The sequence below is a fragment of the Culex pipiens genome, chromosome 3 (assembly GCF_016801865.2).
Source record: "Culex pipiens pallens isolate TS chromosome 3, TS_CPP_V2, whole genome shotgun sequence".
Taxonomy (NCBI): domain Eukaryota; kingdom Metazoa; phylum Arthropoda; class Insecta; order Diptera; family Culicidae; genus Culex; species Culex pipiens.
In genome coordinates, this window is record NC_068939.1 from 185,419,788 (window position 1) to 185,436,030 (window position 16,243).

Sequence of the window (16,243 nt, forward strand, 5' to 3'; positions counted from 1 at the left end):
TCTGATCCAAACGCAGCTGGTCGTTTGAAAAGAAAAAAGATTCCAAATTCGCTGATTTTACGGCCCGCGTGCGATAGTTGACGAACATATTGCGTTCTGTTCTGAGCAACAAAAAATATCGAGAACATGGAAAAACTGGAATTTGGTGACGACGACGGTCGACGAAAGCGGAATGCAAATTTATTTCAACTTCGTGCAATGAATTTTACATCGTTCTCGTTCGCATTCCCGTTAGAGCACGTTGAATTTTGTTCTATTGACCGATAAGTAGGAAGCGGAAATGGATCATTTACAGCGCATCGTTTAAATGTCAAGCGATTTTGTATTCAATCCTTGCGATTCTATTTAATTTGGGATTATCGACAAAAGTTGAAATAATGGTTTATCTTTTCCATAAATTAAAACAAAACTAATTTAATCCACCTGTGTGGTTGATGCTTTTCGTACTCCTTACCGAAAATGGGTCAAATACATAAAAGATCCGGAAACAATTGACATGTAAATTATGAACTCATTGAAAACAATAAAAAAAAATTAAGAAATTCAAGAAATTCAAGAAATTCAAGAAATTCAAGAAATTCAAGAAATTCAAGAAATTCAAGAAATTCAAGAAATTCAAAAAATTCAAGAAATTCAAGAAATTCAAGAAATTCAAGAAATTCAAGAAATTCAAGAAATTCAAGAAATTCAAGAAATTTAAGAAATTCAAGAAATTCAAGAAATTCAAGAAATTCAAGAAATTCAAGAAATTCAAGAAATTCAAGAAATTCAAGAAATTCAAGAAATTCAAGAAATTCAAGAAATTCAAGAAATTCAAGAAATTCAAGAAATTCAAGAAATTCAAGAAATTCAAGTAATTCAAGAAATTCAAGAAATTCAAGAAATTTTAGAAATTCAAGAAATTCAAGAAATTCAGGAAATTCAAGAAATTCAAGAAATTCAAGAAATTCATGAAATTCAAGAAATTCAAAGAATTCGAAAAATTCAAGAAATTCAAGAAATTCGAGAAATTTGATCAATTCAAGAATTTTAAGAAATTGAAAAATAATCTAAAAGTTCAAAAATTGTATGGTTGAATGTCTAAGAATTATAGAAACAAAAGAAATTTATGAAATTTAAAACCCAAATTTCCACAAATATATAATTCAGAAATGTGTACATTTTTGTGCATTTCAAACATTTTTTTTAAAATCATAATTGAACTTTACGTTGCCTCAATATACCATCATAGAAGTTCAGAGTTGCCAGGTTGCCAGATAAATTCGGGAGTGCCAGATTTTTCCAGTATCAGCCAGAATAAAGATTCATCCTTCTATTTGCCAGATATTGACAGATATTGCAGGATTTTTCACTTCATATCTATTTAGACCAACTTTTTGATTTAATAAACGATTAACGATTGAAAATATCACTTTTTTAGTTCGTTTCTTGGGTTTCTTATTTTTGCATAAAAATCAACATATTAAGTTTAACATGGTTCGGGACCATCCATAAACCACGTGGACACTTTTTTGGAAATCTTGAACCCCCCTCCCTCCTCGTGGACAATTGTCCTTACAACAAAAATCTTCCCTGAAGTGTCCTTACTTTACTTTACTTTACTTTTACTGCTCGTACAACCTCTGGGTCATGAGCTGTCTCCAGATGCGCTGCCCCTGGACTCGGTCCTGGGCTGCTACTCTCCAATTCCGCTGCGGAACTCTCACACTTTCCAGAAAGTCCCTAAAGTGTCCACATGGTTTATGGATGGTCCCGATTTAGGGCATAACAAATTGCATTTTTTTTATATTACTGCAAAGAGGATGAAAGATAATAAGTAAGTTGATTTCAAAAAATTAAAAAAAAAAATGCAAAAATGTGCATTTGATTTCTAAAATTTATTACAAATTTGATATCGCTTTTCATGAAAGTCAGTTCACAATACGTCTTTGTTCGAAAGATGAAAGTGTGCTTATTGAGACAAAATTTAGACAAAATTTAATGTAGGGCTCCCGTTTTTTTTTTGAGGACACATACAAAACACAATTGCTTATAGGAAAACCTCTGGAAATTATTATTGTTTTACTAATTATACTAAACGGAAATGTGCTAATATGCCAATATTAGTTGCCCAATAGAATTACATGCTGCACCACTATCAACATAAATTGGGAAAACAAATTGATCCTTCCATTTGGTCCGCAAGCCTTTTTGTGTTTCAAATTCGGTAAACTAGTGAAAAACTTTTGACACCCTTTTGAGTTCCTAGATGGGTTGGTTTAATTCTGAAAATGAAAGTTTCTGAAATCAAATCTTCTACAGTTGCCTTTTCTAAGATTAATGAATCTCTAAAGTCATCAGTGCGTCATCAGTTTACCCCAACCCAAAACTAAGATATATTTTCACACCCCCCAAAGAAAAACTAATCAAACTTTCCAAATTATCACTTTATTGCTAGCCCCTAAACCTACACAACTAATCACACAAACACACACATGTGCGGTGCGTTCGCTCTAAACATCTTACTCTTCCATGCACCACGTGTTCCGCTTATCGTTGAGGCTTTTCGAGAGCAAACTTAGCTGCCCGTTCGCTTCCAGCTGGCTAATTATCATATTTATCTTTGACCCTTTGTTGGCACTGGCGGATGACACCACGGTGACACTGGAAGTCGGAGTCGTCGCCGGTTCGCAGGCCGGGAAGGCAAGTTGCTTCTTTGGTGGTTTCCTTGTTGTGTTGTTGTTGGCTTTGGGTTGATGTTCTGAATCACCGCTGCTGGGTGATTTATTGAAGCGATTAAAGATCCAACTTTTAACCGGCGTGCTTGGAGTGTGAGCAACAGTTGGCCGTACGGCAGGTAGGCTAATTGGTTCACACCACGTCGTTGTCTTGGGGGAAATCAGAGCATCGTTAATTATCTTAGTGGGGGTGGCTTTCAGGTGCTGCTGAGTCAGGAGATTTTCGGCGGTTAGCTTCGGTGTATCGTAATTGTTGTGTAGCTCGAGGGTGGAAGGGGGCAGTGGCCGTTGTTTACTCAAAAGCTGAGGCTCCTCATAAATGCTTTCTTCGCTGTCGATCCGTGCGACCGAGGAGGCTGCAGCTGTGTCGGTCTCGTCGGAGGTGTAGGGCGTGGGCGTTGGGGGAAGTGGTAGCTTGCGGGGACTGTTCTCGGGTTTTGCCAGCAAATTCTGCTGAATGGCCACAACCCACTCGTTGAGCTCCTTAAAGCTGGGTGAAGTGAAGCAAATTTTCGAGTCTTCCTGGGTGATGATGTGAAATTGACTTTTTTCGTTGATTTGGTCGTTGAGGCTGAGATCGAGTTTGATGTCCTTCACCTGAACACACTGAGCTGGTTTGAGCTCGTTGCTGTTGTTGTACAGAAGAAGCCAGCGGTCCAACAGACCAACGTAGTACTTTTTGGTTTGATCGAAGAAAATGCGCTTTTCCTGGCGAAAGAGGGTACCACTTTTGGGAGATTGTTTGATGCGAAGATGCGCTGCCGGGAGGCCACTGAAAGGGCACTTGGTGCTGCTGGTTGAGTCCTCCGCTGGGACGATAACGTTAACAGTGTTATTCAATTTTGTGTCGAGGCACTCGTCGTACAGGCATCGATCGGTTGTAAAGTCGTAGCAATTTTCCTCCAAGTTCAGCTCGGCCTCGTTCCTTTCGGGCTCGCACGATGGAGTTATTTCTTTGTCACCACCAACAGCACAGCAGCAGCTTTCGGCATTTTCACCCGAGTCAATCTTATCTGGCGGTTGTTGGGTTAAATTAATATCATTTTTATGTCCCACACCGCCCATCTCCAGATATGAGTTTTCCTCTTCGTCTAATACGGTTTGGGGCGTCGCCGTCGACGACGACGACGACGACTCCTCCAGCTTCCGCAAAAGGGCCCGGCATTTGTGTACCAACGTGTAGCGAGATTCATCTATTTTATTGACAATATTCATGTACTCGGCACTCTCTTTTGGACCATTCTGTGCCGTCCCCGGAGACGGGATCCAGTCACATTTTTCCTCGCAACTCAAGTCTCCATCAGCACAATGCTCGTTTCCATCTATTGCTTTCTTCGAGCAGGAGCACATTTCTGCAGTTGTTGCGGTCGCCGCACCATCCAGGAATTGGAGCATCTCTGTGTGTTGCAAGTGTTGACGTGAAATGTAAAAAGAGAGAAAAAAAACGAAACGAAAATGCTGTTAAGGACTTGCTTCAAAAGCACTACACAAAATTCCACAAGCTCACTGACGTACCATTCAATAATTCCATCCATTCGGCGAGATTCGCCCCGGGTTCCATGTTCACCATAACCATCCCACCACCCAAGCCTCGTACGAACGTGCCCAAAATCACGAAATATGCTAATCGATCCGAGGGGGAAAAAACGGCCAAAGGGCAAACGCGCGCGCGCCTTTAAAATCCTCTTATTTAAATCAACAATCAATCCCCGAAACTCTCCCGGAAACTAGGAATAATTACGCACACGTCTTGACCTGCCACTGTTGATGAGTTAAGTGAGCCCGCACCCCGGTACTTCCCAATCGAGGTTCGAAATTAATGCAAGAAAGATAAAACCACCCGCTGAGAGTCGACGTCGGCGTCTAATTTTGTTTCGTTCCAATTTTAAATGAAGAATTTTGTCCATTGTCGGGTTTATGCTTTGTCGGGCGGAGCGTCGTACTCGATGGTGATGCTGCTGCGACGCACTCGACGACGAAAAGTGTGAAAACATATCGGTGCGGAGTCTGTGGTGGAGCCGAAAAAGGTGAAGGTGGACTCGTGAGCGAGATATCGTCGGCGTTAAGCTATCTTGCTACTAGCTTACGTAAATTGATAAGACATGTGGCTAAATAGCGCATGCTGAACAGGGTATAGAATGGTGATGTTAGGGTGAAGGACGCGTTTCTCAAACACTTTATATCAGTGTTATCTGTACTAAAATATAATTTAATTTGAAGTAAAGCAGAAAGTTAAATACAAATAAATTTCAAGTCGTATGCAAAGATATAACACCCCATCGTCCCAAAAGATCCCGTAGCGATTCCATGCAGACTGGTGTCAAAACGGGACTGTATACAAAACGTTGCTTTCGTTCTTTCTTAACACATTCGGTTCATATTGCGCCTAATTTTAATCAAAAGTCCCTTTAACACCAAATTTCTATCTCTTCACGGTTGCGAGCTAAAAATCACTGAAAAACGTGTCTTAGTAAAAAACTAACTTAATCCACCTATGTGGTTGGAGCCTTCCTCACAACAATGGCTGTACACAAGTTTCATCTATTTTTTATATCCGGCTTCCAAAAAGTACATCGATATCACTTAAGTGGCCATGTCTCGAGACAGGGTTGCCAGATCTTCGATGTTTTGCACTCGTTGGAAAGGTCTTTTGGTAACCTAACCAACAATGGGTCGGATGATGGACCCGGACATAGTTTACATACATTTAAGTGAGATCCGGCTTCAAAAAAGTACATCAATATCACTTAAGAGGCCATATCTCGAGACAGGGTTGCCAGATCTTCAATGTTTTGCACTCGTTGGAAAGGTCTTTTGATAACCTAACCAACAATAGGTCGGATAGTGGATCCGGACATAGTTTACATACATTTAAGTGAGATCCGGCTTCAAAAAAGTACATCAATATCACTTAAGAGGCCATATCTCGAGACAGGGTTGCCAGATCTTCAATGTTTTAGACTCGTTGGAAAGGTATTTTGATAACCTAACCAACGTTGGGTTGGATGGTGGATCCGGACATAGTTTACATACATTTAAGTGAGATCCGGCTTCAAAAAAGTACATCAATATCACTTAAGTGGCCATATCTCGAGACAGGGCTGCCAGATCTTCAATGTTTTAGACTCGTTGGAAAGGTCTTTTGATAACCTAACCAACAATGGGTCGGATGGTGGATCCGGACATAGTTTACATACATTTAAGTGAGATCCGGCTTCAAAAAAGTACATCAATATCACTTAAGTGGCCATATCTCGAGACAGGGTTGCCAGATCTTCAATGTTTTCGACTCGTTGGAAAGTTCTTTTGATAAGTTTGCCAACAATGGGTCGGATAGTGGATCCGGACATAGTTTACATACATTTAAGTGAGATCCGGCTTCAAAAAAGTACACCTATATCACTTAAGAGGCCATATCTCGAGACAGGGCTGCCAGATCTTCAATGTTTTAGAGTCGTTGGAAAGGTCTTTTGATAACCTAACCAACAATGGGTCGGATGGTGGATCCGGACATAGTTTACATACATTTAAGTGAGATCCGGCTTCAAAAAAGTACATCAATATCACTTAAGTGGCCATATCTCGAGACAGGGTTGCCAGATCTTCAATGTTTTCGACTCATTGGAAAGTTCTTTTGATAAGTTAACCAACAAAAGGTCGGATGGTGGATCCGGACATAGTTTACATACATTTAAGTGAGATCCGGCTTCAAAAAAGTACATCAATATCACTTAAGGGGCCATATCTCGAGACAGGGTTGCCAGATCTTCAATGTTTTAGACTCGTTGGAAAGGTCTTTTGATAATCTAACCAACGATGGGTCGGATGATGGACCCGGACGTAGTTTACATACATTTAAGTGAGATCCGGCTTCAAAAGAGTACATCAATATCACTTAAGTGGCCATATCTCGAGACAGGGTTGCCAGATTTTCAATGTTTTGGACTCGTTGGAAAGGTCTTTTGATAACCTAATCAACGATGGGTCGGATGATGGACCCGGACATAGTTTACATACAGTTAAGTGAGATCCAAATATATGTGAAAACACATTTTTATACATAACTTTTGAACTACTTATCGAAACTTCAATCTGTATAAAACTCGACCTATGGGACCCTAAACCAAGTCGAATGCAACAAGTTCGGGTCAAATCGGTTCAGCCAGTGCCGAGAAACATGAGCTAGTTTGTTGGTCACATACATACATACACACACACATACACACACACATACACACAGACATTTGTTCAGTTTTCGATTCTGAGTCGATATGTATACATGAAGGTGGGTCTACGACGTTTTTATACGAAGTTCATTTTTAGAGCAGGATTATAGCCTTACCTCAGTGAGGAAGGCAAAACCAGAAAAATGAAAGGGGTCGTATCGCCTCACCGTCACGAAATATCGAAAAATGGACCTCGGATTCGTGATCAGGAACCAAAATAACCCCTTAGAGCAAAGTTTCACGCAAATCGAAGAGGGGTCGCTGCAACTGCTGTGTGAGTTGGCGGAGAATTACCCTAAATTTCCCCAACAATAAAAGTAAAGCGTGGATTTTTATTTTTATTGATGATTTACCTATTTACCTTTTTTGACAGTAGGCGTTTTTTAAAATTAAATATGTCTTTATTGAACTTTCTTATAATAATTACATTTCATTTACATTTTAAGTGGTATGGCTAAATGCTCTTCATCTTTGTTGTATTTTTCGTTTTATTTTTACTGTTCACATTCATTAATTTATTTCAAATTGTTTTACATTTTTGCATTTAATCGAATACATTTGGGTAAAAAAAATTGACAGTAGGCGTGGTGTGGTTTTGCGTGGGCAAATGAAAATATAATGATCAAACTTCTAGACAAATATCGTTTTTTAAGGGAACTTGTTATTTAACTCTCTACTAACAGTTTATTATGGATATATTATTTATTTTTCCCGTGTTCAGGAGGTCATTTTGATCAGCTTTGGTTCAATTAAAGCTTGTTTTATTTATGCTTTTAGAGGCAACATTAGGCCCGTTTATTTTTTTATTTTTGCTTGTTTTTCACAATTTGGGATCTCCAACTGCCATAGCCGTCAACCAAAAGAGCGAAGAAAAAATGGAATCATCCGCTTTCATTCACACAAAATTGCGTTTGGAGCATATCAAAGATTAAGAATTGAAAATTGAATAATTGCAAACACGGCCCAAGCTGACTCAAAAAAAGTTGTTTTTTCAATACATTGACTATGTCTCATATATCAAGTAAATCATCAAACCAAAGATTTTGTAAAACCAATAATAGTTCTCCTTGCTCCTTCCTAAAGAGGCAAATTTGGTCGTCTGAGAAAAAATGGCTCTACTTTTCACCCCTCTTCGATTTGCGTGAGGTGGAAATTTGGTGTCAAAGAGACTTTTATGTAAAATTTGACGCCCGATCTGATGGTGTTCTAAAAATTCCGGAAAAAAAACTCATTTTTCATTTATTTATTTTTTTTGTAAAAATCAGCCATTTTCAACTGTATTTCGAGCATATAATTTAAATCGTACTTTTACAATCTACACTCAACCCCCGGTGGTTGGTCACTTTTTCGTTTGACACTTTTTTAGTTTGTACTCCGTTGGTTGGTCAAAGTCAAACTAAAAAGTGACGAACTGTCATTTTTTACACGGCGCTCACGCTCGCTACCGAAACAATCGTTTGGTACACAGCAAATTCTGATGTTCGTTTTCAGTTAATATTTACTGAAAACTGCAATACTGAAATTTTCAGTTAGTTTTTCACTGAATTTCAGTTAAAATTTACTGAAAATTTCTGTAGTGCAGATTTCAGTAAATTCAACTGAATTCAGTTATGAGAAATTGGTGTGAGTATGTGTGAATTCTATGTAAAAGGGGTGTCAAACTAAAAAGTGACCCCGTTCGTTTGACAACAGTTGGTGTCAAACCATCGGGGTTTGAGTTTATAGCAAATTTGAATCTCTAGTCAAGTTGATTTTATATAATAATTACTTTTGATCTTGTTTATATTGAATAATTCTTATCCTAAAACATGTAAAAAGTAGATTAAAAATAAATGAATGTGTGATAAAATATATAACTTGGCTGAAGACACCGATCAGATTCGAAAATTACTGCCCGAGAAACAGAATTTTGAATATTGACAATGTACCGTGACTTGTATGGAGGAACTAGTGCTGTAAATGGTTCCTTTGGACATTTGGGAGCCCCATGAAATTTTAGACAAGCAAAAATAGAAATCCAAAAAATCGAGAAACATTTTCCATTTTTCACAGTCTGTGGTTGACAGAGCAGCGAGTCAGACGTGCGTCTCTCACACACCAAAAAAGTGCTAAAAAGTGCAAAAATGCCTCAGGGCAAAAAAAAGAGGCGGTCCTCACCAGCAGGATCGGCAGATTTGAAGAAGCTAAAGAATGCCGAAGCGCTACCTGCAAAGCCAGGCAGTTTGAGCAAGGACGCTCAAGATTCGTCTGGAAACCAGTTCGCTACCCTCCCTGTGGACGTGAGCGAGAAGGAAGAATTTGAACGACGGGAAAAGTTGCCACCCATTTTTGTGAAAACATCGTCATCGGATTCGGTGCGAAAGTGGCTGACCGGATTTATCAAATCTGGTGCTTTACGAGCTTCCATTCGCTTGTGTGCTGATGGACTCAAAATTCTGCTACCTACCAGAAAGGATTACAACTACGTTCGGGATTTCCTGAACAACACAAAGATTGAATACTACAGCCATGACGATCCAGGTAAACGCCCAATGAAACAGGTCCTCCGAGGCCTATACGACATGGATGTGAATGTGTTGAAAGAAGAGCTCAAAACTCTTAAGTTGAACGTGATCGAAGTCTTCAAGATGACGAGACACAACAAGGACATCAAGTATCGTGATCAACTGTACCTGGTTCATCTCGAGAAAGGATCGACAACGCCGTCTGAGCTGAAGGCAGTTCGGGCAATTTTCAACATCATCGTGTCTTGGGAACGTTATCGCCCAGTGCACCGTGACGTGACACAGTGTTCGAACTGTTTGCAGTTTGGACATGGTGGAAGGAACTGTTTCATCAAGAGTCGTTGTGCAACCTGCGGAGGTGAGCACAAAACTCAAGCTTGCGAAACAATCAACGAGAACATCGAAGCGAAATGCTTCAATTGCGGCGGCGACCATTCTACCAAGAATCGAAGCTGCCCAAAACGTGCTGAGTTTGTAAAAATTCGGCAGCAAGCGACGACGAGGCACCAACCAAATCGGCGCAAAACACCACCAACTTTCACGGACATGGATTTTCCTGCTTTGGCATCACCTGGAGCGGGATCTGTTCGAGTGGTTCCAAATCTGCAGCCATTGCCGTTGAATCAGCGACAAAAAGTTGCAGAGAACACAACACCTCCTGGCTTCAGTCAGCAACCGAGGGAAAACCAACCAACATCAACGGATGAAGGCAGTAGTGACCTGTTTTCACCACAAGAACTTCTGAACATTTTCATCGAGATGACAACAACACTGCGTGGGTGCAAAACTCGCCAGGAACAAGTAAGAACGCTTGGAGCATTCATCTTAAAATACAGTTCATAGCTTACTCGTTCTAATAATTTTGAATAATTCAAAGAATTTTTATTTTAGTTTTAAGTTAGGATTAGTTGTTAAAGTGATTTTTTCTTTTTTTTACCCAAATGTATTCGATTAATGCAAAAATGTAAAACAATTTGAAATAAATGAATGAATGTGAACAGTTAATAATAAAACGAAAAATACAACAAAGATGAAGAGCATTTAGCCATACCACTTAGAATGTAAATGAAATGTAATTATTATAAGAAAGTTCAATAAAGACATATTTAATTTAAAAAAAAAAAAAAAATTTTTCCATTTTTCAAATGAAAATACACTGAGAGAGCATGACGGCGCAAAACACTTGCAGCAGCAGCATCACATCTCTCCAGATGGAAAAAGCCGTGTGAGCAGGAACAATATGTTGCGAAAGTAGGAGGATGAGGGAAGAAGCGGCGGCATGGCATGAATGGAACAAGAAAACGGAAAAAGAGGAATAAAACAACTTAACGAGCCAAGCGGTTGTGTGACACATTTGCGGCGACATTCGAAGTTTATTTTCTCCTACATTTAGCATTTATTTATTGCTTCGCTCTATTGTCTGATTATCGCTACTTCAATCTGTGCTTTAATTATAACATAATACGATGACAACAAAGGACACTCTCGATTGCCGATTGATATGACTAAATGTTATGTCGGTTGGTATGACCAACATGAAAATCTGCTCGATTTATTGCACTGCACAGCTGTGGCGTTGAACGTGTTCTCCTAGTGCTTCGAGGAAATGAAAACAGGCTCGACCACTACAGCACTTTACTAGAGCGGGAAGAGTTTTGTAGTTAGGATGAATTTTCATGACTACGTAGAATCCATTAAAAGGACCATAAGATGGGTTATGTCTAGGGTTAGTGAAATTTCACGATTTCGCGGACAGCGTGAAATCCGCGAAATTTGGCTTTTTCCGTGAAATCCCGTGAAATTGTACGTTTGTGTGAAAATGTAACTATTTTTCTAAAAATAAATTATCAAACTTAAATAGGATTAAAAATAATGATATTAACTACTAGGATGTAACAAAAATGACTTTTTGGCGGGCATTCAAGGGTTTGTTCCGGTGGGCATACTAAGCCCAAATCCAAAATATGAGCTTGATTGGACGTAACAGGAGCTGGCGCTCCGGCCTTCAATTTTAAATGGGATTAAACCCGTAAAAAAAGATTTTTTCAAAAATGTCACTTTTTGAGGCATTTTGGCCACTGAAGCGTTTATTTTCAACATCATTGGCGTGTAGGCCAGATCCTTGCGCATCTTTTGGTATATATAACATTGAAATTTGGAGTACCCTGGAGCTCGGTACAGACCTTCAAAGTTTGGCATTTTTTCGAAAAATCGGTCCCGGCAAAAAAGATATGCGTCGCGCCTCGCGACGCCCTAGACGCCATTTGATTTTGCCGGGGCCGATTTTTCGAAAAAATGCCAAACTTTGAAGGTCTGTACCGAGCTCCAGAGTGCTCCAAATTTCAATGTTATATATACTAAAAGATGCGCAAGGATCTGGCCTACACGCCAATGATGTTGAAAATAAACGCTTCAGTGGCCAAAATGCCTCAAAAAGTGACATTTTTGAAAAAATCTTTTTTTACGGGTTAAATCCCATTTAAAATTGAAGGCCGGAGCGCCAGCTCCTGTTACGTCCAATCAAGCTCATATTTTGGATTTGGGCTTAGTATGCCCACCGGAACAAACCCTTGAATGCCCGCCAAAAAGTCATTTTTGTTACACTCTATTAACTACTGTAGAATTAAACGAGTGAATACCCTGGTTTGATTACCAATATAGGAACAGTGATTTTTAACGATTTTGTGGACGGCGTGAAATTCGTGAAATTTATCAATTTTCTCATTTACTTTTTTTTAATAACAACATAATAAATTTTTCATCCATAAAGAATATTTAAGTAAATTTTATTAGTTTTCAATTGAAAAGCTTGTTAGTAACCTTATGAAGAAATGTTCATATTTTTGAGTTTTATAGATACTAACTGAATAATATTTTCATTTGCTGTAATACAAATTTTACTGCTATCTTATTTGAAAGGTATAGTTAAAAAATGAAAAGAATCAAGCCTTGTTTCATTCAAAATAAAATGAAGAGTATGTTAAATTTTTGAAATCACCTTTTAAAAACATTTCATTTTTTCTGAGTCCAGTTTAAGTTTAACGATATTTGTTTATTTGGGTGGATAGTTCCCGTGAAACTTAAAAATGAGTACTTTTTTGTTTTCTTTTCTCATTTAGAATAAAAATTTCGATTTTGTTAAAAATTATACAAATGTTGGCTACTAAATTTTAAATTTAGTTTTTGAAAAGTGAGATGAAAACTTTTAAAATATGTTTAAAGGGCTAAATGTCGCAGAAAATTTAATTTATTTTAGTAACTTTGGCTGGACAAGATTGTAAAATATTGCTTTGATATTAAATTTTATAAAATGTAAAATTTTAAAACAGAAGCAAATCGACGAAAACTTTTTAGCTTTATTGGTGGAATATTGAAAAAAGTAGTTCAGTAAAAGAGAATACGCATGCCCTACATTTTGTTTCAAAATGTATATAGAGCTCATCCATAAACCATGTGGAAACTTTTTTGAAAATTAAGACATTTTTTTTTTTGTGTCACGTTCAAGTTTAGTGAAGATTTTTTAAGTTTATTGAAGAATAATAAACAATGAAGCATAAAAAACTAGTTTTTGTGATTTAAACGTAGGAATTTTAGAGTTATTTTAACATTTTTCATGTTCCGCGAAATTTGCGTGAAATTTTGTGTTTTGAAATTGAGGTCCCCGTGAAATTTGCAATTTTCGAGCGTGAAAAATCACTAAGCCTAGTTATGTCTTACAAATCGAGTACTCGATGTTTCTAAATCTAGGAATTCAACATCAAAAGCCGTGATAACGCACCAGCGAAAATTGCTTCTTTATAGTTGCTCCTTTCAAGGGAAAAAGTAAAAGTTTCATTTGATAACTTCATTCATAAAATATTCAATTGCAGCCATTGATAAGCGCACCTATTAATATCACAATTTCCAGTTGCATTTCGTTTTTCAAAGTTCATTCATGCGATACTCATTCGAAGAGCACTTGAGCAGAGTATTATTCTATTGAATCGAAGAGGAAAGCAAAACAAAAAAAAATACTGTTCCATTTCAACCCCCAACAGGTACCACAATAAATAGACAGCTAAAAGCGTGCGTGGGTCGGGGAAATGCCATCAAGCATTTTGCGAGTCTCGCGCTTACAGCCGATCCACTCGGGATCTCCCACACTGCTGTGTAGGTATCTCATACATCTCATTGTGCGTGAAATTGACAGAAATCGCAGAACAAAAAGGAAAACAACTGTGGCACTGTGGCACCAGTAGAAAATCTGGCTAACGAGGATATCGGATCAAGTTGTTTGGAAAAAACATTGTGTTTGTGTTTTAACCGTATTGGCACCTGGATATAGTTAAACTTTACAAATTGTTGATAATTTATAATTTGCCTGACCGGGAAAAATTCAGTGGAGACTTGGAAAAACTAATGATGCAAATGGCATTCCGTAACATGAGGATTATCCAAATCAAAAATACATAATTGAAAATCTCGAAATTTTTTGCAGAGTTCCAAACATTTACTGAAGATAAATGATTATTTTTGTCCGGTAGCCAGAACAGATAATCTCTTACAATGTTTATAATCACATCAATCAAATACATAAGTTTGGTTTTTATTGTAACTTCATTGCATACGCAATACGATTTTCTAAAATTTGGTGTCGAAATAAGAAAAATCATGCTCTCGATAATATAGTACTACATTTACGCAATTTTTTTTGCAAATCTGAGTGTCAATCAAAATAAGAAGTATAGAGCTACATTGATGTTCCTCAACTGAAGAGAAATTTTAAAATTCCAAGGGATACTTTATTATTTTTATTTCGGTGTCATTAATTTTTTATGTGGATTCATTGAAAAACTTGAAATGCTTTATTCTTATCTTCATTATTTTACATAAAAAAAATTTAATTTATTTTATTATTCTGGATTTTTGTCATGAAATTCATTTTTCTTTTCTTTTAAGACAGGAGTGCTGGTGTGGTTTTGCCGTAGGAAAATGAATCGCTAAACCAACACTTGACCAGGTGTAAATAACTGGATTGCTTTGTTTTTATCAGGATGTCAGGACATGTTATAAATAACACAAATGTTTACAAAAATTCTTACAAGAAAATCCGATAACAGAGAAAAAATGTTCCGATAACTCTGTTTGGTATTGATCAGATATTTTTATTTGCAATGGTAAATAACTGATTTTGATATTGTTTTCTTATTATTAACTTATTATACAATTTAAAAATTTGCTTAGTTCCAATTAAATAACATATTTTCAAATGTATATAAAATCAGTCAATATTGGCTGACGGCTATCAAATTCAGTTCAACATTTTCTATTTATTTCTATAGACCTGGCACAAATGTCAAGGTGAGCAAATAACCAAAATAGCGAACTTGAAAAAAATTATTCAAAGTACCCAAAGTTGGAAAAATAAAAAATCGTTATGCACACTTAGAAAATGTTCCAACAGATTGTTAATAACCTTGGGGGGTATATCAACACGCAGAAAAATATTTTGTAGAATCAGCCTGTACGAGGTTTGATTCAACAAAGTTTTTGTTGAATATATTCAACGCCGATTCTGCGTTGAAACAAACCTTGATTTTCTGAATTCAACAAAAATCTTTTGTTGTTTTGAAAAAGTTTAGCGTTGATTCAACAAAAATCTTGATTTTCAAATCAACAAAACGTTTTGTTGATTCAAATATGCCTTGTTTTTCTGCGTGAATAATGAAAAAACCCAGTTTCATTTTTTTTTTGCTTTTTAAAAGTTTAGATATAAAAGCCACGTTTTATGGCCAAAATAATGTCCTTAATAAAATAGTTCAAAATTTTCCCATAATTATAGCTATATTAAGCTAAACAAAAAATAATAACTAACCGGATTATGAAAAATTGTTCTAAACGTTCCCATAATTAAAGTAAAATTCAACAATAACAATTGCTGATTGTTTAAAAAAAAAATATCACGTGAATAACGCGATCAATGATTGAATGATTTTCCATGTCCCATAACTAGAGTTGTTATTGTCCTGCTCTTTTGCATTCGCTCATAAGATCTAATCCAGGCCTGCCCAACGTCCGGCCCGCGGGCCGGATCCGGCCCTTGAAGCCATTTCATCCGGCCCGCGACGGCTTTTCAAAATAATTCTATGACCGGCCCTTAAGGCTGTTCATAAAATATTAAATAAATAAATTGATTGTCTGAATTAAAAAAATAATCTTAAGATCAAATTTTATAATATTATTACAACATTCTTCATGTTTGAATTTAATTCTTGTAATTTCTACATCGAAATATCCAAACTGAAAAATTTTGCAAGAAAACAAAATTATCCATTTCGTAAAATTGTAAAATTTTTGAAAAAAAACTTGAATTGTTGTCTAAAAATGTATAAAATTACTCTAAATTTAAATTTCTTTCGGTTTTTACTTCAAATCAAAATTTTTTTATATTTTCTATATTTTTAAATAAATAAGTAAGCAAAAGCTAATGAATTTTTCCAGAACAACTTTTCAGTGATAAAGTTTTTTTTAATGAAGCTTAAAAAGGCAAATTATTCATACTGAGAATAGATCGCGGCCAATATTTTAAAAATATAAAAATAATGTCTCAATGGGGCATGAAATAAGAGAGCAAAAATATATTTTTTCATAGCTTTGAATTTGAAATTACGAATGATTTTTTACATATTTTTTACACTTTTCAAATTTAGCTTGCCTTTAAAATTATTTTAAAATATTTTTTTTTAATATTTGAAAAGAGGTGCATAAAAATGCAAAAACGTTTGTTTTTTAAAAGGGATATTCGAATCCAAATTTC

At 36.7% G+C, this 16,243-nt stretch overlaps 1 protein-coding gene across 1 annotated transcript; it reads right to left on the minus strand.

Moving 5' to 3' along the window:
- Positions 1-2,501: 2,501 nt before the first annotated feature.
- Positions 2,502-4,466, minus strand: LOC120426581 (uncharacterized). The gene is made up of 2 exons (XM_039591370.2): positions 4,233-4,466; positions 2,502-4,114 (listed from the first exon to the last, which is right to left on the minus strand). The coding sequence occupies exons 1-2, from the start codon at positions 4,291-4,293 to the stop codon at positions 2,502-2,504; spliced, it is 1,674 nt and encodes a 557-aa protein (XP_039447304.2). The 5' UTR covers positions 4,294-4,466.
- Positions 4,467-16,243: the final 11,777 nt, after the last annotated feature.

What these genes read in the sequence shown, in the direction of transcription:
- LOC120426581 (XM_039591370.2), bottom strand. Translation starts at nt 4,293, where the DNA reads ATGGTTATGGTGAACATGGAACCCGGGGCGAATCTCGCCGAATGGATG. An exon ending in ATGGATGGAATTATTGAATG is followed by an intron (nt 4,115 to 4,232) that starts GTACGTCAGTGA and finishes TGCAACACACAG; the next exon opens with AGATGCTCCAATTCCTGGAT.